At 37.4% G+C, this 23,969-nt stretch overlaps 1 protein-coding gene across 5 annotated transcripts in view; it reads left to right on the top strand.

The window, feature by feature from the left end:
* The window catches only part of MICU3 (mitochondrial calcium uptake 3), a 113,294-nt gene that overhangs the window by 72,384 nt on the left and 16,941 nt on the right, over window positions 1-23,969 (top strand). For all 5 annotated transcript variants that reach the window (XM_051842596.3, XM_017338923.4, XM_089325875.1 and 2 more), the window contains 4 exons: window positions 6,932-7,032; window positions 7,601-7,772; window positions 21,389-21,497; window positions 23,470-23,627. In XM_051842596.3, coding sequence (XP_051698556.1) covers window positions 6,932-7,032; window positions 7,601-7,772; window positions 21,389-21,497; window positions 23,470-23,627 — 540 coding nt within the window. The remainder of the gene's footprint in view (window positions 1-6,931; window positions 7,033-7,600; window positions 7,773-21,388; window positions 21,498-23,469; window positions 23,628-23,969) is intronic.

Below are 23,969 nucleotides of genomic sequence, written 5' to 3'. Positions count from 1 at the left end.
ATATTAGTATGACCTTTTAAAAATTACCTTTAAAATTTGAACCATGTTCAGGTGTGAAGTAGTTAATGCTCCATTTACAGATATCTTAAAAGTACTTTATTTTGTAGTCATTTATATAGGCACACATAAGTCAGTTCTTAAAGAATATGGGACCGTCATTGTGGCACAAATGGGTTAAACTGCAGCTTGCAAGGCTGGCATCCCATACTGTAGTACCAGTTCAAGTCCAGCCTGCTCTACTTCAGATCCAGCTTCCTATACATGAGCGTCTGCCACCCATCTGGGAGACCAAGAGTTCCTGGCACCTGGTTTGGGGCTGGTCCAGACCTGGCTATTGTGGTCATTGAGGGGTAAACCAGCACTTGGATGATTCATTCTCTCTCTCTCTCCCCCTTGCTCTGCCTTTAAATAAATCACAAATCCTTCAATTAAAAAAAATTAAGGGCAACTAATGAGAAGGCATTTGGCATAGTGATTAAGGTGTTGCTTGCTTAGGATGCTGGCATCCCAAATTGGAGTGCCTGGGTTCAAGTACCAGCTCTTCTCCCAATTCTAATGTCCTGCTAACACACACCCCAAGAGGCAGCAGGTGATAGCTCAAGTAGCTAGATTCTTGCCATATACATGGGAGACCTGGACTGAGCTCCCAGCTCCCAGCTTCTGCCTGGTCTAGCCCCAGCGATTGCTGGAATTTGGGAAGTGAATCGGTGAATAAAATCACTCTTGCTCACTCTCTCCAAGCCTTCTCAAATAAGTAAAATACATAAGTAAAAAATTTCAAAAATAAGAATTCTGTAAGAGCTAAATGTGGCCTAGCTTCTAGGCCTCAGTCATTTTAGCACCGTCTCTCCCCATACTACATGTCCACCTTCCAAACTCCAACACATTTGTAATCCCAGCTAACTCTGCTATGAGGTCAGGCCTTTGGCACAGCAGTTCAGATGCTGCTCCAGATGCTTGCATCTCACACCATTGCCCTGATTTGAATCCTGGCTATGCTGCTTCCAAATACAGCTTCCTGCTAATGTGCACCCCGCGAGGCAGCAGGTAATGGCCCAAGTGCTCATGTCCCTGCCACCCAAGTGGGAGATTCAGATTGTGCTCCATGCTCCTGGGTTCAGCCTGGCCTAGTCTCTGCTGTTGCAGGCATCTGGGGGAGTGAATCAGCTAATGGAAGATATTCTTTCTCCCTGCGCCACCCCAATAAAATGAAAATAAACTGTTACTAAATCTCATAGACAAAATCTGCTAGTTGTATGATAACTTTAAGTTAAATATTAGAAGGTTTAATATCAAAAGACAGTAAGGTCTTATATACTCTGAAGATTATTTGATTTGTATAAGATCTTAAAAAATGTATGGACTATAACAGGTGTGCTGGAGCTGGCTTCTACAGCTTCGCAGAGCTGATGTGCACATCTCTTCACACCTTAACATTCTGTGACTTAAGTGGCTATGATCAAAGTATTAATACTACAGAACTTAAAATCATATATGTATAAAGTTAACTGAAAATAGATCTTAGTAAAAAATAAGAATGGCAATAGGAAAAGGAGGAGGAAGAGGGGTGGGAGTGTGGCTGGGAGGACAAGTACAGGTGGGAATATCACCACGTTCCTAAAGTTGTACTTATGAAATGCATGAAGTTTGTATTCCTTAAATAAAGGGTTTCTGGGAAAAAAAAACACAGAACTACAAACACTAAAAATTAGCCTTTTGTTTTTCCTGGCAAAGCAGGTTGCCAGCATACCGTTGGCTATAATTAATCTACACTGTGATCATAAACTACTAAATTAATAAATTGCTTCTAGCATTATGAAGTCAGTATGACACAGAGAAGACAAAAGAGGAAAAGAAACCAAAATATTTATTGTATTCCAAAGTAAAATAATTATTTGGGGATTTTCTGATATTACCTTCCCATATTTGAAAGAATAACAATTGAGAATTAACTACAGTTTAAGTTATAACTAATTTTAATTCCTTATAGTTTATTATGTATATTAGTGTAATATATAATTATATATAGTATTAGGATTCAGGATTCAGTTGACTCAGAAAGAAAGCTTATGAATCTATTTTTATTTGCATTTCCTTGTTATATACTTAATATATAATTATTACAATAAAGTAGTTTAGTTTTCTTTAAATGTTGTAGGTGATTGGGTATTAGCTTCTCATGTTCTTATTCCAGAACTGTTCCTAACCATAGATTTTTCTAAATTATAGCAAAGCCATGTGTTTTAAATTATTGTAAAATCATACAGTGAAGATTTTAACATGTCACTGCTAACTCCATGCATACATGATTACAAAGTTATTTTGTACCAAAGTAAACTTATTCTCTATTTCCCATGAATTTTTAAAGTAGTTTTATAAGTTTATAGTATGATTCGATGAACATCATGCAGCTTGAATGTAGGCTTATAAGAATTATGAACACTATTTTGAGTTCCACAGATGAAATTTAAATATATTTCTTGTTTTAAACTCTTATTTATAATGATTTAAATAAGTTATTCCAAAGCTTTATTAACAAGTCAAGAGTTTGAAAAAAAAGAAACATAAGACTACTGGCATATTGTAATCAGTAATTGTATGTTAAAAGAATATCTTAAAACTCCTTAATAGTTTGACAGATTGTATTTGATGCAATTTTTTTATTTCATTTTTTATGAAATGGTTTAAATGATTTTTAATCCAAGTTAGATAATGGCCTTTTCTGTAAAGGCCGGTGGGGTTCTTTTGTGGCTTTTGTCATGAAAACACTAATTAATTTTAACAACAGACACAGGAATCAAAATGATAAAGTCTTTGTTTCTGTCTCAACTCTTGTATGATTTAAGTTATATAGCAGGATACCAGGGACACTGTTATAGTTTTCAATGACTGAGCACTTCTGTTTCACTGATGGAGGCACAAAGTTTTCTTATTTTCATTTTCTAACTTTTTTCTCTAATATCAAACTTACTTATGCCTCTGTTGAACTGGATTATCTGGACAAGTGCAACGTAAATCTAACAATATTTTATGTATTTTTTAAAAGATTTATTTTATTTATTTGAAAGGCAGAGATACAGAGAGAGATGGAGAGAGAGAGAGATCTTCCATCCACTGGTTCACTCCCTAAATTTCTGCAATGGCCAGTGCTAGACCAGGCTGAAGCTAGCAGCCAAGAGCTTCTTCCAGGTCTTCCACATGGGTGCAGGGGCCCAAGTACTTGGGCCATCTTCCACTGCTTTCTCTGGTCATTAGCAGAGAGCTGGGTTGGAAGCCTAGCAGCTGGGACTGGAAGGACTGGAACCAGTGCCCATATGAGATGCCAGCAAGTAGAGTCTTAACCTTCTAAGTCACAGCACTAGCTCCTAAATCTAACAAGATTTTAATGCTGAAAGAGTGTTAAGTGAAGATCTGCTCTAATTAGTAGGTGTGATAAGAACTGGCTCAATGAAGTCATTAGTTAAAACCTGTACAAAACAAAGTCATCTCATTTTAGTGCACTATACTTGAGTTAAAGGACACTACAACATTGTAGAAAAAACATTTTTTTAATTTTATTGTTATCTGAGTTCATTAGTTTTTGGTTTTTTTATCACCTCTCATTTTAAGGCTTTTTTTTTTCAGATCTATAAAACATCTTTTTCAAGAGTAAGAAAGAAGTGTGTACCATTTAAAACTTTTTTTTCCTCCTTACACTTCAACATTATTATCTTTTTTGTCTCAAATGGTCCTTTTTCAACTTCTTGGGATATTTTACTTGGCAAAAAAATAAATAATAGCTAACATTTATTGAACATTTACATTATGCTGGTTACAATGCTATATGATTTGCATGTATTATCTAATGCATACAACCCTGTAGGTCATATATTATTATCATTCTTGAAGATGATATCCCAGAAAGATTAATTTCCTGAGGGTCATTTAAGTCATGAGAAGTGTCATGATTCAAAGCCAACCAGCTGGGGTCAGCGACTGTGGTGTAGCTGGTAAAGCCACCACCTGTAATTTCAGTATCCCGTGTGGGCGCCAGTTTCTGTCCTGGATGCTCCACTTCTGATCCAACTGTCTGCTAATGCACCTGAGAAAGCATCAGAAGATAGCCCAAGAGTTTGCACCCCTGCCACCCACGTGGGAGACCTGGATGAAGCTCCTGGCTCCTGGCTTCAGTCTGGCTCTGCCCTGGCTATTGTGGCTGTCTGGGGTGTGAACTAGATGGCAGAGGCTCTCTCTTTCCACCTCTCTCTCTGTAACTCTGCCTTTCAAACAAATAAATAAATCTTTAAAAACCAGACGAGACGAAGCCAGCCATCTTACTTCAAAACTCTGTTTTATTTCTTTACGCACTACAAGAACCTTTTTCAAAAATACCTGCCCCCCACCAACAGACACACACACCACTTATTTACTTTGTCCTCCCACCCCATTCCTTTAGCTTCCAGACAGATATTGTCTTTTCCTGTGCTAAAAACCTAGAGCTTAGTCTTAGTCTTCTCTTAGGCATACCTTTTGTAATATTTCATCCTCCCTATTAATTTAAGCTGTTCTTTGGATAATTAACTGATTAGACCATACTAAAACATAAAGGGGGCCTATAATTAACATAAGATACCTTTTTTCCTTGAACTTATTTGTGTCTTATGATTACTAATAAGAATGTTTGTATGCTTCATTTACCCTCATTTAACTTTATCCTCAAAATTTTTATGATGGTTTGATTATTCTCATCTTACAAATGAGTAAGCTTAGGAAAAATCCAGTGAACCCAAGACTTCTACTTTAAAATCCTCTTCCCATTAGAGCAGCATGCTTTCTCTGTGTAAAGCTACTGATGAGAGTAGTGTCTTTTGAGGGTCACTCAAATTACACTGGTCTCCTGTCACATAGACAGAGAGCCTGGCAATGGCACAGTATTATTCTTCATCATTCATAAAATGCTTGTTCAAGAAGATATGCCTAAAAGATAACATGTGATGCTTGGCTACCTGGCTATATTATTTTTCCCTTAGCAATCAGCTCAAACTGCTATCAGGTCTCCAGAGAAGTTTGTTGCAAAAATAGGGAATTTTCAAATATTGCAGTTACTGAGATACTCAGGGCTTCTTATCAAACTAAACTGAAAAACAGTGCTAGAGATCTTTCAAACCAAGAATATGGAGTTTATATACTCAAGATAGATTAGGGTAATCCAAGCTAAATTACTTAAATATAAATAGAATATATAAATGATTACTAAGGAATTCTGGTAGTTTTTTGTTTTTTTTTTTTTTTTTTTTTTGACAGGCAGAGTGGACAGTGAGAGAGAGAGACAGAGAGAAAGGTCTTCCTTTGCCGTTGGTTCACCCTCCAATGGCCGCCGCGGCTGGCGCGCTGCGGCCGGCGCACCGCGCTGATCCGATGGCAGGAGCCAGGAGCCAGGTGCTTTTCCTGGTCTCCCATGGGGTGCAGGGCCCAAGCACCTGGGCCATCCTCCACTGCACTCCCGGGCCACAGCAGAGAGCTGGCCTGGAAGAGGGGCAACCGGGACAGAATCCGGCGCCCCGACCGGGACTAGAACCCGGTGTGCCGGCGCCGCTAGGCGGAGGATTAGCCTATTGAGCCGCGGCGCCGGCCCTGAATTCTGGTAGTTTTAAAGATATACTCTGTACGTTAGAGTTTCGAAGAGAAATCACTTTAAAGAAAGTTTTATGGAATGAAAGAGGACTTGTCAGAGGGGAAATAAGATGTAGTCCTTTTAGTCCATATTTTTCTTAAAAGAGAGACTAATTTCTGATCTAGGAAGGAATAAATCAAAGATTCAATAAATGTTATAAAGAATAACATAGCTACTCTCTGAGAGATTAGATTGAGAGCTGTGAGGGATAGATTAAATTTGGTATGTGAAAGACAGGTGAAAACAAGTTTTATATCAAGGACCATAAAAGAAGAATGATCTTTCATAGAGAAAGAAGTATTTTTTTTTCTGAGTCTTCTGTTTCCTATGGAGTACCATCTGGATTCTGGCCAAGAAGTAATGCTTTTCAACCATGTACCTTAGTAGACATCTACAGCTATTCTTAATTTCCTGGGATGTTCCATGGGGAAATTATAATCATTTGAATTTTATTACTCTTGTACTTGAGTTTATAAAATATTCATGAGCTCAAAGCCAAGTGAGGAAGGAAGGACAGGAGAGAACGAAAGAGGAAAAGACCTCTAAAGCTACATTCAAGGAAAAAAGTAAGATTTTCTTAGGCCATTAAACATTAAAAGACTATAGTCAAGCTATTTTTGAACACACTTTTTGAAACAGTTTATCAAGTTGAATTGGAAAGGAAAAATACTTTGGAATTAATTTCTTATTCATTCAAAAATTATGTAAGACTTTTCTTTGAAAAAATTACAGTTTATGTAAGTTCCAAGTTAATATCACTAGTTTTCCTTTCAAATTAGAACATTTATTTAAAATACCATAATTATGGTATATAATAGGAAAGTATCATCATGGTTAAAGGAAACTCTTTTGGGAAGCTTAAGGCCATTCTTGTTTTAGCCCCCTATATTCAATACATCTGAAGAATTTACTGCTTTTGAATACCTAGGAATATGGATTTTCATGTTAACTAAGAAAATCCAAGCTAAATTGCTTATATAAAAGTAGAACTTAGATGATTACCAAAAAGTTTCAGCTATTTTAGATACTTCATAGACAACCTGTAAGCATAATTTGAAGTTGAAAATGTCTTAAAACATAATCATATCTTTAGAATTTTTTGAGAATATTTCTTAAAATTTATAAATATTTTTAGAAAATATTAATATAGCCCGTGTTTTTCATTGTAACATTGATATATTTATGTTCTTTTGTATGCTGATAAAATTTTCTGAGGGATGTTAGTTATCTCTAATCCATTTATTTCAGTTAATATTTAAATTGTAATTTTCTTTTAAGCGTGCTGATGATATAACAAGTTTAGTAGCAGACACTACACTTCTTGTGCATTTTTTTGGGAAGAAAGGAAAAGCTGAGCTCAACTTTGAAGATTTTTATAGGTGAGCTTAATTTTTGTGGAAAATTATGAGTATATTAATAATTTTAAAATTATTTTAAAATCTTCACATTCTTTAAAAATAATTTACTGCAAGGCTATTCATCAGTTTTCTACTTTCATCTTAATTGAAGATGCTCTGTATAATAAATATCTACTTCCATTAATATCAACATACCAGTAAATATACTGATGATTATAAGGACGTTACTGAATGGTAAGAAAAAAATACCTTCATGTCTGGATTGATTAGTATCTACTGTATATTTAGAAGAAGACATCTTCCAATATGTTGATCACAATAAGACAGGATAATAATAACTAGAAATTTCAGTATCATCACTACTCTGCAAAGTACTTTTGTTACTCCATTTTACAAGCAGAGAAACCCACGTCCTGAGAAGCTAAGTTATTTGCCTCAGTGATGCAGCTTCTGATACTTTTTCCCATTCTTAGGAATTTCATAAAGCTTTGTGTCATTGTATAATGAAATTATTTTCATATAACATTTTCTAGGACACTGAGTATTTGATCATTTATCTGATTCATCCTTTCTTATGTTTTTGTCACAGATTCATGGATAACCTCCAAACAGAAGTTCTAGAGATAGAATTCCTTTCCTACTCTAATGGAATGAATACTATCAGTGAAGAAGATTTTGCTCATATTCTTTTACGATATACAAATGTGGAAAATACATCAGTATTTTTGGAAAATGTGCGTTACAGTATACCTGAAGAAAAGGTATTTAATCCTCTATATTGTTTTATATTAAGAATAAATAATATATAGTTATAGTTACAGTTATCTTCTAGTTATATAATTAGTCTATAAAATACATGGTCCTTTTATCCTTTTTCTACACTGTAAATTAAAAGAAATTTTGTATATATTTCATTCTTTTCTTTCTGTGTCCTAAATACCCTGGCTAAATTTTTAAAAGTTAGTTAACTTTTAATTTAGGGTAGATAGCCATATTTCTCTTAGGTATGCTGCAAACCCTTGAAACTATTAGCAGCTTTTTATTCAAATTAAGAATATCATTTTTCAAGAGAATTCTGCTGAGCTATATGCTTTGACTACTACATAAACATCACCTCAAATAAGAGTCTCTGTTGACATCATTTCTGTCACACTCCATTCATGCCTGTCACACCCTTAATAAAAGGTCATTTGCAGACTGCCACTGATGAGTGAGTGATCTTATCAGCAGTGGAAGTGAGGCTTTTTAAAGTTTGGAAGGCATGAATGGTTAAGAACCTGGGACAACTGGCTGTCTATTTGTTCAGTAACAAATGTGTTGTCAGCACTTCTGAGCAGTTGCATTATCTAGTGGTATTTGAATGCATCATTGCAATCAAATAGAACTGGCCTTAGAAGTAGCCCTTCAAGCATGGGATGTTTTGGATACATTGCCTTCTGTTTGTGTTTATAGAGGGATTGGGTTAATCTAGCCAAGAAAAACTTGCAAATAGTTTGACTTTGTTTAGAATGGATATACTGTGACAATGTTAACAATTCTCCAGGTCCCTTAAGGAAAGAGGCAAAAAAAGGATTAGATTCATTTGTCCATCAGTTTACATTATCTCTTAATCAAGGGACTTTCATGTGTTTTATATGTTAAGTTGACTATTTCCAATTCATAGATACTTTCCTAAAATAAATTTTACTACTTTATCAAGCTACAATGGTGGTATTTATAGCCTTCACTCTAAGGAGGTTTTTTTTCTTTTTTAAAATGGAAACATCAAAATCTATAACTCAGAAGGTTAAAAGCTAAGGTAAAGAGAACTGTTTGTACTGTTTTTACAACTAATGTTATATCTAAAATTAATTCAAAATAAAGGGTATTTTAAAGTTAAATTCAGCTTTGGAAGACTTCTGAATGTGTAGGAGTACCTTAATATAAATCATTACAATAGAAATAGAAAAGTTTGTATCAGCATTATTGATTTTTTTTCTCTGCATTACCTTATCAGTCCTTCGAACAACCTTGAGTACTGACACCTTTCTTGTGGAAAAAGGGAAGCTGAGGCTTTTGGGTAGTTAGACACCCATCCAAGGATTAATCCCAAGCCTTTTGAAGCCAATGATATTTTTACCACACACTACTCTTCTTTCATTTCACTTCTTATCCCCATCTCTCCAACAGAATAACAATTACTACTATTTGAATAACACTTTATATTTTTAAAATGCTTTCATTTTCATCTGTTTACCTAGCAGGTAATTATTAAATATCTAGTACTTATCAGGTCTTATTCTAGTCACTGTCTATAAAGTACTAAGACATGCAAAATCCTCTCATAGATGTGTATCTTAGGGAGGAGACAAAATAAACAAGCAAATAAAGCAAATAAATGATACACTTTGACACAGTAATAAATGTTATGAAGGAGATCAAGAAGCATGGGTGCTGGAAAAGGTGAAGGGGTAGCTTTTGAACAGAGCTCATGAGGAAGGAACTATGAGAAGATCAGGATGAAGGGCATCCCAGGCAGAGGCCACAGCAAATACCTGAGGCCTGGGGCTGGAAAAGGCTGAGATTACTTGAGAAAATGCCACAAGGTGTTTATGGTAACTGAACAGGCGAGCAGCAGCAGATGAGAAAGGGGAGATTGGCATGGACCACCAAATAAATCTGTAGATAGTTTAAGGAGTTCAGATTTTATTCTAATGGTGACACTAAGTGTGAAGGAAACCATCATAGTGTCAAATTTTAAAGCAGTAGCCAACAAACTGCCCCTACCTTTTATTTTGTAAATAAAGTTTTATTGGAACACAGCTATACTCATTCATTCAATGTACTGTCTGAAGCTTCTGTTGTATCATCATTGTGAAGCTGAACTGTATCTCCAGCAAAAATGAAAATGTTCACTCTCTTGCTGTTTACAAAAAACATTTGCCAACCTTGCTTTACAGTACTGGCAAGATACTAAGTACTTCAACAAGTATTTATTCAATGAATATTAGCTATCTACTATGACTTTCAGTGTGGTCTGATTCATATGCCAGAACAATATGATTCATGTTGCAAAATATCTTCTTCACTGCTACATAATAGAATAGACTTCAGTTGACCTAGCTTTGGGAGAAAGAGGCAGGATAAGATGCTGCTAAAGGACTCCAAGTAAGAGATAAGCATGGTTTGGCCTATGAGAAAAGTAGGGAGACATGACATCATATCATGGTTCATTTAGACCTTGTTTGTGGATTATGTTTTAGTATAGACAAAAAGGAGGAATCAAGAAGACCTCCTAGGTTTTTGGCCTGAACCACAAGATGAAACAGTGGTGTCATTTACTGAGCTAAACAAGGCTATGAATTTGGGAATAGAAGAGAATCAAGGGTTTTATTAGGGACAAGTTAAATTTGAAATTCCTACAAAATATCTAGTAAAGATATTAAGCAGGCAGATGGATATTATGTATATTAATGTATATCAGTCTCTAAGACAAGCAAGTGAAAAGAGCATAGCTGAGAGCAGTGTGTATAGTATACTACCACTTGTAGAAAAATGTAGCCTATGTTATCTCTGGAAGGACCCACAGAACTGGAAATACTGGTTTCTCTAAGGAAAGAAGCTACATGAATAACAAAGATTTTGTGATGTGCAGTCTTTTGTGGCTTTTGAATTTTGAACATGCTAGTATATTGCCATATAAAATAAGTAATTAAAAAAATGTTGGGGTCTGTTATGTTGTAACAGGTTAAGCCTCTCCCTACAATGCCAGCATTCCATATGGGCACCAGTTCAAGTCTTGACTACTCCATTTCCAGTCCAGTTCCCGTTAATGCACCTGGGAAAGCAGCATCAATGACCCAAATACTTGGGCCTCTGCATCTACATGGGAGAGCCACATGATGCTCCTGGCCCAGCCTCGGCTTTTGTAGCTGCAGGGGAATAAACCAACTGAGGGAATCATGCACACTCTCCTTCTTCTCTTTCTCCTTCTCCTCCTCCTCCTCCCCCAACTTCCCCTTCCCTACTTCTCCTCCTTCCCTTCCCCCTTCTCTCCCCTTTCTCTCCCCCTCCTCCCCCCTTCTCTAATTCTGCCATTCAAATAAATACATCTTTCAAAAAAAAAAAAAAAAAAGTTAAGGGACTGGCATTGTGGCCACCGCCTGCAACAACAGATCACATGTGGCAGGTTCGAGTCCAGACTGCTCCCTGCTAATGAGCCTGGAAAAGCAACAGAAGAAGATCATAGTGCTTAGCTCCCCGCCACTCAAGTGAAAGACCCATATGGGGTTCCATGCTCCATGCTTCAGCTTGGCGCAGTTCTGGCTGTTGCGGCCATTTAGGGAGTGAGCCAGTGGATAGAAGATCAGTGTCTTCCTGTCCCTATCTCTCTTTCTCTAACTCTGCCTTTCAAATAAATTTATAAATTTATTTTAAAAATTTCTTTAAATGCTGTGGGACTAAGTGAACTTATCTAGGAGAGACATAGATGAGAAAGGAAAGGATGATAGCTCCTCAAATAAGTATGTAATATAAATATTCACAAGACAGTAGTATAATTATCGTTATTAAGATTTGAAGAAACTGATACTCAGAAAAAGTTAAATGACTTACCTTAGGTCATTCAGTCAGAAAACTTTGGATTTCAGATTTTCTACTCTCTTTAAAATGTTAAATTTCTATCAACCTTCTGTTTTTCATTCATTTGTTTTATTTATTTGAAACGCAGGAACAGAGATCTTCCATGCATCACTTCACTCCCTAAATGCCTTCAATGGTCAAGGCTGAGCCAGGTCAAAGCTGAGAGCTAGAAACTTGATCCAGGTCTCTCATATAGGCGCATCACTTGCTCTTCCCGGGGTGTGCAGATGTCCCACACAGCATCTCACCAAAACAAACACCTGCCCTTCAACCTTTTAAAATTGTTGATATTTTTAAAATTTACATGGTTGCTATTTAGATCAGTTCCAATGTTTAAGTAGTTGGATAATTATGGGATAAGCATGAATTGTATGTTGAGAACAATTTATACATTTGATGCCATGATTATTTCTGAATGGTTATTTTCCTTAAGTAATATTGTGTTGTGATAATTTATTTGGATTTTCAAATTGATCCTTTCTTCTTTCTAATTTTTATTATTGAGGTAAAATTTACATGATATAAAATTCACCATTTTAAACCCAGCAATCAAGGGGCACTGTGTATATTCACAATATTATGAAGCCGCATTTTAAACATTTTCATTACACAAAATAAACCCTGTATAATTTAAGCAATTCTTCCCCCATTTCCTTCTCCATGTAACCTTCCTGGAAAAAAAAAATCTGCTTTCTTTCTCTGAATTTATCTATTCTGGATATTTCATATAAATAGTATCATACAGTATGAGGTCTTTTGGGTTTGGCTTTGTCGCTCCCCGTCTTCGTGGAGGAACGACACAGGACCCTGCGCTGTTCTTTCGTCTGCTCGGCCCTCCCCGGGTTTGCTGCTGGTTCTTCCCGGGTTGGCTACTATCCCTTCCACCTCCGTGGAAGGGCAGTTCCCCCTGGCCACATTCCCCACTTCCGCAGGGGAGCGGCACACCGCCGGCCGGCTCTTCTCGGGGGCTGCACAGGTGTTCCTTCAGCTAGATGTTCCCCTTAGATGTTCCCCGTGCATGCCGTCTCTCTCCTCCTTTATAGTCCTCCTCCGCCAATCCCAACTCGGCTGCCCACACGCCGAGTACGCTGCTCTCCTCCAATCAGGAGCAAGTCCTACAGTTTATTAGTTGAACTGGAGGCAGCTGTGCGGAAGCTGTTTACTTCTCTCCCAGCGCCATATTGTGGGAGAGCAGATGCATAGAATAAGTCCTAATTCCAGTAACTCAGTCCAGTCCGGATTGCTCCCCACAGGCTTCTTTCTAAATACTTCTTAGGTGCATCATATTATATCATGTATGAGTTCTTCAATCCTTGCTATGGCTTCATAATAATGCATTGGTTCAGGCATTTGTCCTAACAGTGAAGATGCTGGTTGATATAGCCACATTCTATACCAGTGCAGTTAAAAGATAAGTTTATTTTAGTGTAAAATGTTTTGAAATCTGCCAATATATTTTCATGATACCCATTTTCTATGAACTTTATGAGGACCCTTCATGTATTTAATTGTTTACCATTTTTCAGTTCTTTCATGTACTCATATATAAGTGTAATTTCTGGGTAATGTGTTATTTTTTTGTGCTTTGTTTTGTTATTATAGCCATTCTAGTGGTTGTGAAGTGGTACCTACCTATGTAGTTACCCTTACCTTAACCATACATATTTTTTAATTTCTTCATCTGGTTTTAAGTTACTGTCTAGCTTCCTTTCTTTTCAACCTGAAGAACTCCCAGTAGCATTTTTTCATTAACAAAGACTGCTCGTAATGAATGTACTTGTTTTTAATCTAGCAATATCTTAATTTATTTTTTATTTTATTTATTTTTTATTTTATTTATTTTATTTATTTGAAAGACAGAGTTGGAGAGTTAGAGAGAGAGAGAGAGACAGAGACAGAGACAGAGAGAGAATCTTCCATCCATTGGTTTGCTCCCCAAATGGCTACAACAGCCAGGGATAGGCCAGGCCAAAGCCTGCTTCTTTTGGATCTCCCATGTGGGTGGCAGGAGCCCAAGCACTTGGGCCATCTTTTACTGCTTTCCCAGATGCATTAACAAAGAACTGGATCAGAAGTGGAGCAGCCAGGACACAAACCAGTGCCATATAAGATGCTGGCATCTCAAGTGGTAGCTTAACCAACTATGTCCCCTTCTTCATTTTTATAGGATAGTTTTGCCATATATAAAATTCTCGGTTGAGATTTTTTTTTTTCTTTCAGCATTTAAAATGTTTCACCCTACTTACTTCTGGCTTCCATTGTTTCTGATGAATAATCAGCTGTTAAACTTATTGTGGCTCAGTCTCTATCAGGAGTTGCTGTTCTCTTGAAGTTTTTAGGATTATATTTTTTGCTTTCAGTAGTTTGAATATAATGTGTCTTGGTTGGAGTCTCTTCGAGTGTATTCTACTTGGAGTTTGTTTAGTCTCTTGGATATAAAGACTGGTGGTATAAAGTTTAGGATGCTTTCAACCATTATTTCTTCAACTGTTTTTTCTGCTTGTTTCTCATTTCCTTCCATAAATTCCATTATACCTACATTAATGTGCTTGATGATGATACCAGGTCCCTTGGGCTCTGTTCACTTCATTTTTTTTCCCTTTATGCTCTGCCAACTTGGTAGTTTCTATTGTCCTTCCTCACTTTCATAGTTTCTTTCTTCTGTTTGCTCAAGTCTATTATTGAATCATTCTGGTGAAATTTTCATCTCAGTGATTATACTTGTCAGCTCTAGACTTTCTACTTGGTTTCTTTTTTTGATTTCTCTTGGTTGATATTCTCCTTTTATTTATACTCCATTTTTCTAATTTTCTTTACATGTATTCCCATGGTTTACTTGTTAAGAGTTGTAAAAATATTTAAGACTGTTAAGTTAAAGTCTTTATCTACTCTATCCAATATCTGGACTTCCTCAGGGATGGTTCTGTTGATTTATTTTTTCATATGAATGGGCCATATTTTTCTTAATCTTTGTCCTGCTACATTTTGCTAAAAACTAGGGGTTTTTTTAATAGTATAAAGTGATGACTCTGAAAATCAGATTCTCCCACTGTCATCTATTTGTTTAGTGACTTTTTATTTCATAAAGGTTATATTCTTTGTTGTGTATTGTTAAGGAAGTCTCTGTTAGATATGTATTTGTTTATTAGTGACCAGTGAACTGAGAGATTTCCTTAAGTGTCTAGAGTCAAAAAGAAAAACAATAGTACACTCCTACTCTTTTCAGCTTGGCTCCAAGCTGGGAAACTCCTTAAATACTAACCTTTGCTGCCTGAAACTCTTCCCTAGCATTCATCTCCTGCTTCTACAGAGCACACAGGTTCTTCCAGAGGTAGTGTCCCAGGGTCCTTCTAAGTCTTCTTTGAGAATGCATCCAGTCCATAGCATGTGTTTTGCCCACCAATTTACCAGGTATATGTAATTACCTTTTGAGTCCTTACTCCTCCAATAACCACTCTTCTCATCAGCCTCTTTTTTCCTCCAGGCTTTGGTTTCTTTCTACCTCTTACTCCATCTGTCATCTCACATTCCAGGCAACTAGCATGTGTATGTCTTTAAATCTTTTGATAGCTGTTGCTGTCCAGGAAAGCCATCCCAGTCTAAGTGGAAGAAGTAACGCAAAAGTCATCCTCTAGGCTGGTCCCTCAGAGAACCACAGATCAAATCACCTACCATATATTTCAAGAATAATATCCATATTAATTCCCTGACAACAGCAAGCCACACCAGGAATGCCAGCCATCATCCCCAAAGTCACTGTTGCAATACTGAAAAATAAAGCATGGTAGGTGAATGGGTGAAACCACTGCAACATTCTCAGTGAACTTCAGCTACATTTTTTTTTTATTTGACAGATAGATTTAGACAGTGAGAGAGAGACAGAGAGAAAGGTCTTCCTTCCGTTGGTTCATCCCCCAAATGGCCGCTACAGCCGGAGCTATGCCATTCCGAAGCCAGGAGCCACGTACCTCTTCCTGGTCTCCCATGCGGGTGCAGGGTCCAAGCACTTGGGCCATCCTCCACTGCCTTCCTGGGCCACAGCAGAGAGCTGGACTGGAAGAGGAGCAACCGGGACTAGAACCCCGCGCCCATATGGGATGCTGGCACCGCAGGCAGAGGATTAACCAAGTGAGCCACGGCACCGGCCCAGCTACCCTTTTCTTAACCAGTCCCCTGCTTGCTGTCAAGTTTGAGTTAGAATCTAGAGTTCAAAATAAGTTGACACTGTCAGTCTTTCCCAGCTTGTTTGTTTCAGTGGTTAGACCAATTCTTTAAGTACCCTAGTGTGCCATTTCCCATTATACTACTTCCCCATTCTCCTTGTAGACTTTAACAATAGTTTAGGCTCATGTTCCTCAACCACATTCAAGATAACAAGTGCACACATTAAGCATTCACATCCACTAATTTGACAGCTAGTTTCATGGCTACAGAACAAGCACATTATCAGACTGTACAACCAGTGTAATTATATGAGTGGTTTGATACCCACAGCATTTTGTCTTTAATTGAGTTATATCTCTGAACTGTGTCAGTTTTGTCCACTTATGACTTGCCAATATTCAAGCCAAACAGACCTATATATTCATGTTCACATCCTAAATATTTCTGTAAATATATGTAATTGTTATTGTACTACAATACAAACACAAAATTTACCATTTTATTTTTAAATCATTTTCCCAAGAAAATTTTATTTCTTTTTTTTTAAGGTTTATATATTTATTTGAAAAGCAGACTTACAGAGAGGCAGAGGCAGAGAGAGAGAGAAGTCTTCCATCACTGGTTCACTCCCTAATGGCTGCAATGGCTGGAGCTGTGCTGATCTGAAGCCAGGAGCCTGGAGTTTCTTCCAGGTCTCCCACGAGGGTGTATAGGCCCAGGCCCTTGGGCTATCTTCAGCTGCTTTCTCAGGCCATAGCAGAGAGCTGGAGTGGAAGTGGAGCAACTGGGACTTGAATCAGTGCCCATAAGGGATGCCAGCACTGCAGGTGGTGGCTTTACTAGCTACACCACAGTGCTGGCCCCAGAAAATTTTCAATAGACTTAGAATTGTACATATTTATGGGATAATATGTGATGTTTCAGTACCTATATACATTGCATAACAGCCAGTCAATATATACGTTGGCTTCTTCAAACACTAAACATTTCTTTATAGTAAAAACATATAAAATCACTTAAGTATTTTTTCAAATTAGATTTTTTTAAAGGAAAAAATAGATTTATTTTCCTTTTATTTGAAAGCATAGAGCGAGCAAGCGACAGACTGACAGAGATATTCTTTCCTCTGCTTCACTCCTCAGATGTCCAGCAATCAGGACAGGGTCAAACCAAAGCCAGGAGCCTGGAACCCAATCTGGGTCTCCCTCATGGGTGACAGGGACACAAGTTTCCTAGCCATCATCTGCTGCCTCCCAGGTAGTACACCAGCAGGCAGCTGGGATTGGAAGTAGACTTGGGAACTGAACCCAGGCACTCTAATACAGGATGTGGACAGCCTAAGCAGCATATTAACTGCTGCATCAAATGTCCAAGCACATTTTAAAGTGTAAAATTCAGTGGCCATATGTACGTTCACTGTTTTGTGCAGCTATCACCACTATCTAGTTACAGAACTTTTTCATCATCCCACACAGAAACTTCATATCTATTAAGGAGTCACTATTTATTTGCCCTCCCCTCAGCCTTTTGATAGCACTAATCTGCTTTTTATGTCTATGGATTTGTCTAATACAGGCATTTCATAAAAAGTGCAATCATATAGTAGGTGACCTTTTGTGCCTGGCTTCTTTCATTTAGTATAACTTATTCAAGCTTCATCCATGTTGCAATAAATAGCAATACTTCATTCATTTTCATTACCAAATAATACTCCTCCATTATATCGATATACCACATTTTGTTTTTGTTTATCTATTTCTCATTTGATGGCCATTTTAGTTTTCAATTTTCACTATTATGAATATGGTGTATAATTTGTTTTTTTTTTTAAGATTTATTTATTTACTTGAAAGTCAGAGTTAGAGAGAGAAGGAGAGGCAGAGAGAGAGAGAGAGAGGGAGAAAGAGAGAGAGGCCTTCCATCCACTGGTTCACTCCCCAGTTGGCTGCAATTGCTGGAGCTGCGCCAATCTGAAGCCAGGAGCCAGGAGTTTCTTCCGGATACCCCACACTGGGTCTCCCACACTGCTTTCCCAAGCCATAGCAGAAAGCTGGATTGGAAGTGGAACAGCTGGAACTCGAACCTGCGCCCACACGGGTTGCCAGCACTGCAGGCAGCAGCCCAACCCGCTAAGCCACAGTGCTGGCCCCATATAGTGTGTAATTTGTAATGTGAGCATGTGCTTTCAATTTACCAGAGAATTGAATATGTTTGTATTTGTAGTAAATAGCTATGTCACCTGGAAACTCTATGTTTAGCATTTTGAGGAACTGTCAAACTTTTTTCCAAAATTATATCAATTTACAATCCCATTAACAATATGTAATCTTTCTAATTTTTATACATCTTTATCAAAACTTATTGTTTGCCCTTTTGATTTAATCATCCTAGAGAGTGTGAAGTGTATTGCATTATGCTTTTAACTTGCAATTTCCTAGTTAAGTTTAATATCTTTTCTTGTGTTTGTTGGCCCTTTGTATATCTTCTTTGGAGAAATATCTGTTTAAGTTCTTTAGATTTTCTTATTGGATAGTTTATCTTTTGTTGTAGATTTGTACGAGTTCTTTGTATATTTTGGGTACCACTTTCTTACCAGATAGATGATTTGCAAATATTTTCTCCCATTATATGGGTTGACCTTTCACTTTCTAATAATGTCTTGATGCACACAAGTTTGTCATTTTGATGAAGTCCAGTTTATTCCTTTGACTTTTGTTTCTTAGGCTTCTGTTGTCACATTTAAAAAGCTTGGAATTTCCAATTCTAAGACCATGAAGTCTTGCCTTTGTTTGTAAGAGTTTTATAATATTACCTAGCAAATTTAGTTCTTTGATACATTTTGAGTCCAACTTCTTTCTTTTGTATGTGAATATCAGGTTGTCCAAGTACCATCTGTTGGAAGACACAGATATTTGGGTTTCTGTATTCTCATTGCATGTACTTATAATGCTTTAAATTTTTCAGTAACTCTATTTTTGTTAGCATGTAACACTGCTTCTTTCACCTTACTTCTAACAGTGAAAGATATAATCCATTCAAGTCCCAGTGGTTCACTGAAGTAGCCACGCTGAGAGAAAGAGGGGGAGGAAGGGGGAGAAAACTTGGTAACACACCTTCTCTCTGATTCTCCCCCAACCTGTCTTCATTGACATTAAGAATGATTGGTTTAGGTGTGGATGTTGAACCCAGCAGTTAAGACAACTTCTTCCCATACAGAGTAACTGGTTAAATGCCCACTTCTGGCTCCTGACTCCAGCTTCCAGCTATTATAGACCCTACAAGGCTGCAAGTGGTTTCTCAAGTGGTTGGGTTGAGTTCCCACCTCCAAACTTCAGCTTAGCCCAGTCTCAGCTTTGTGGGCATTTGAGGAGTGAACCAGTGGATGGGTGCTTTCTCTGTCTGTCTTCCCTATCCCTCTGCAATAAATAAAAGAAAAAAAAATGATTGCTTTAAATTAATTCCATAAAATAAATGTACCACTTTGAATATTACAACTTTATATTTCCAAACACACAGTATTTAATCTAGTCAAAGAATTCGGTAGAGTTCTAATCTGACCTGTCTTTCAAATGTGAGAAATATATTTTGAAGATCTAAAGATTCAAGTGTTGAATCTTGTATTCTGTCATTCTGTAGTTTCTTAATTTCATATTCTCCAAAAGTGTTTATATTTTATTTACTCTTAACTTGAAAATACCCCATCCTCCCATTGTTTACTTCTACCAGTAGCAACGTGTCACCCTGAGACAGACTGTTGTTATGGCAGCTGGTGACAGTATAAACTGGTGAAGAACCACAGCGATGACCAATTTCCCTGGCAACAAACTGTCCATATGAAAACAGATCTATCCACTGCAGTCATCCCTACTGATTTACACAGTCCTCTTTAGAAAACATAATGGGCAGAATCAAGTCAGAAAGCAGGCTCCAGGACTGAAGTGGTCACAAATGAATGTAAGGGAAAAGAGAAAAGTGGGAATAGCAGAGACAGTGAGGATACTCACGTTACAAGTCAGAGAGGTTGTAATTAAAGTGGAGGGGCTATAACCAGGTAGAAAGTAAGTACACCAAAATTTAGATGTTTTGGTAATAAATCATTTAATTAGTAGTTGGCTTAAATGAAAATAGACTCCTGGGACCGGCACTGTGGCACAACAGATTAAAGCCCCAGCCTGCAGTGCTGGCATCCCACATAGGCGCCGGGTTTGAGTCCCGGCTACTCCACTTCAGATCCAGCTCTCTGCTATGGCCTGGGAAAGCAGTAGAAGATGGCCCAAGTCCTCGGGCCCCTGCACCCACATGGGAGACCAAGAAGAAGCTCCTGGTTCCTGGCTTCGGATTGGCACAGCTCTGACCATTGTGGTCATCTGGGGAGTGAATCATCGGGTGGAAGACTTCTCTCTCTCTCTGCCTCTCCTTCTCTCTCTGTGTAACTCTGACTTTCAAATAAATAAATAAATCTTTTTTAAAAAATAGACTCCTTTGGTTCTTTCCCTGGCTTTCCAACCCTATCTTATTAGTGTTCCTTCCTTATTTTATCCCAATACTAAAGTGTAAATTGGTAGAGTCTGAAATCTTGGCCCTCAGCTTTTTTTTTTCTGTATACTTTCTTAATTATGTTGATTTAGTTGAGGAGAGTACCTTAATTAAATGCAGCTCATGTCCAAATTAATCTCTGAGATATACTGTACTTATTTCAAATAATTTTTGTATTTATTAAAGTAAAAACAGTGGTATAACTGCAGTTTATGTACATGACATTCTACAAGAGGCCACCCTCACTACCAGTCCTTTCCATGAGCCTACCCCAAACCCTGTATTGGGTTTCTCAGAGCTGTACCCATGCAGTCATTGTATTTTCTATTGGTGTGCCAGCAGCATTACCATGGCCAGAATGAGAACAAATAGATTACTACTGATGTTTAGTTAACATTTTGATGTTGCATTTTCTTCATAAAGACACCAATGATCTAATGCTCAGTACCTGAACCGGGGAAACTTTTTTGAAAATTTTAAAAGAATTATTCATTTGAAAGTCAGAGTTACAGAGAGATGGAGAGAGAGAGAAAGAGAGGAAGATCTTCCATCCACTGGTTCACTTTCTAAATGGCCGCAATGGCTAGAGCTGGGCTGATCTGAAGCCAGGAGCCTGGAGTTTCTTCTGGGTCTCCTACATGGGTGCAGGGGCCCCAGAACTTGGGCCATCTTCCACTGTTTTCCCAGGCATATAAACAGGGAGCTGGATTGGAAATGGGAGTAGCTGAGACTCGAACCAGCACCCATATGCGATGCCAGCACCACAGACAGAGGCTTAAACTACTATGCCACAGCACTGGCCCCGGGGAATCTTTTTAATGTTTTATTTTTAATGATAATACTTACTTTCCTGGTTAAAAAATTCAGGCCTAAAACACAGGGAATAAGTCTATGAATTTTATATCCATTTGGAGAAAGATGGTTTCAAAATGTGCCCAAGTTTTTACTTACATGATATATTGCAAGTACTTAATACATTTACTTCTATTAAGTGCAGATACATATTTAAAGAAATCCGTGAATACAAAAAATAAATGTGTTTATTTTCCCAATATAGGGCATCACATTTGATGAATTCAGGTCATTTTTCCAGTTTCTGAACAACCTAGAAGACTTTGCAATAGCCCTGAATATGTATAACTTTGCAAGTCGTTCTATAGGCCAAGGTAAGTAAACATCTTTCAAAAATTAAAAGCAAAAAAAAATCCCATGTTATTTCTAAAGAGTTTGTCAACAAGTTAATTAGATATGTCACATTACCTATCAACTTACCTGAAAGTCTGATGATTGCATTCTCAGTTGGAAATTAGTTCTGATACTTAAAAAGAACACTAAGCAAATCTGTATTTAGTTTAGTTTTACCTTTAGTTTTATATTATTGGTAAAAATTAATGATGTTTGTAAAAACTCAAAGAGGAAAAACCCTCATGACCACTTGGTAACATTGAAAGACTTACATCTATTTACAGAAGAGCAAACTGGCCATGCCCCAGACATTCTCACAGAAAGTGATTTGTTTTACTAACTTAATCCCTGCTGGCTCAGAAACCCGAGGTCTGCCAATAAAATCACTCCCAGGCATGGATTTACATTAACTGACCTTTGAGAATGAATATAAAACTGAATATTGATTTTACTTAATTTACAAAGAAATAAGACTGTCACAGAATTGAGAATGCTGCTGTCCTTGAGACCAGCTCATTCTTTCTCAGTAGTTGACTAACAAGCTAAATCCTTTTTCTATGATTCTTTGGCTATGATTACTTTCCCTCCCCTCATCTTTTTTTACAGTTCTTACCGTAGGGAGACTTTATGTCTTTAAGATGACTTTACCTTTCTCTGCTGTAATCCATTATGTGTTAATTCCCAAGACAAAATTTCATAAGGCAGTCTTGATTTTTTTTTTATTACCAAATACAAGGGAGAAACCGAACTGCAGCCCCGAAGTGTTGATGATCATAATATTTTTCCTCAAAGCACCAATACTGAATCTGTTGCATGGCCTCATTCATTTATTCACTGAATAAGAGAAAACCAAAAAAGTTTTAATTCACTCTTTCTATAGTCTAAATGTTCAAATATGGCATCTTTTTCATCCATTTGGTGTTTTAAAATCAAAACTTTTGGGGGCCCTGCCTACAAGGGCCAGGCTTAATTACTGTGATAAATCTCATCAGGGTTTTTAACACAAAATTGTTATCTGCTTACTTCAGAATGGAAAGTTGCTCTTTCACATTGTGTAGCTGGGAAATGAAGAGAAATTGCATCACTCTTGCAGATGCTAGGAATATATCTATCTCTTTTCATTTGTGACTACTACATCTTAATCTGGTTGTTGCATCTTAGCCACCTGAGTGACATTTATGCCACTGCTACTTTTCTTATCCTAGATAACTCACAGAATAATCTTTCTAAGACACAAATGATCCTTTCTACAACACTCCTGCTATGGAAACAAGTTTCCCGGTGCCTGTTGGTGAACATCCAATTTCCTCACCTCAAATTCCCTATCTAGAGCTTCTCCATATCCTGTCTATCTCCTGTCTTCTGCCCAGACTAGACTGTTGTTTTCTGAATGTTTTATACCTTCCTTTCTCCCCCAGGTTTTTGTTCGTTTATGTCATCTCATTTGCCACTAACCCATCTCTAAAAGCTAAAATCATCCAGGATTCAGCTTGGATACAAATTCGCAGTAACTGCCCATTTTCTCTTCCTATTTCCACACTACGGACAGAAGTAATCACACAGTTCCAAATTCTCCCAGTACTTTTTGGTACTTTGTGTGTGGCCCTGTATAACAGTTATTTTGGAAGATACCTCATCTCCCATCTGAACTGCAAGTTCCTTGAGGACGTTTTCATCTTAACAGCCTTTAAAGTATGTCACTGATAGTATGCTCATTGAATATTCATTGATTATGAATGTATTATTGACCAAAGATACAGCTGCTTCTTGGCTCTTTTCATTAAAACTGTAAAAAGTTCATGCCCTAAAAGACAACATTATTAATGAAAATTCATGTTACATAAGATCGTGATGCAAGTCTAGAGAACAACCCCTGCCTTTCTAGTAATTAACACATGTTTTAAAAGTAATGTTAACAATCTATGTTTTTCTTTTGATGTGACATTTATCTAGATGAATTTAAACGTGCTGTCTATGTAGCTACTGGACTCAAACTTTCACCACATTTAGTGAACACTGTCTTCAAGATTTTTGACGTTGACAAAGATGATCAATTAAGTTATAAAGAATTTATTGGAATTATGAAAGACAGACTCCATAGAGGATTCCGTGTAAGTCTACAAATTTTAAGTCTGTTGATGTTCTTTGTAAAATCTTAGGAGACAAAAATTGGAGCTGAGAAATTATATAATTTTTTTAAAAGATTATTTGAAAGACAAGGTGACAGCAGGAGATTTTTAAAAAAGATTTTATTTATTTGAAAGGCAAGGTGACAGCAGGAGAGAGAGAGAGTTTTTTTCATCCACTGGTTTACTCCCTGGATGGCTCCAGCAGCTGGGGGCTAGGCCAGGCCAAAGGGAGGAGCCAGGAACTCCATCTAGGTCTCCTACACAGATGTCAGGGGCCCAATCACTTGGGCCATCTTCTGCTGTCTCACAGGTGCACTAGCACAG

The sequence above is a fragment of the Oryctolagus cuniculus genome, chromosome 2, assembly GCF_051225735.1.
Source record: "Oryctolagus cuniculus isolate XC-2025 breed Fujian yellow rabbit chromosome 2, ASM5122573v1, whole genome shotgun sequence".
Classification (NCBI taxonomy): Eukaryota; Metazoa; Chordata; class Mammalia; order Lagomorpha; family Leporidae; genus Oryctolagus; species Oryctolagus cuniculus.
The sequence above is the reverse complement of the archived record's forward strand: the minus strand, read 5'-3'. Positions and strand labels throughout refer to the sequence as shown.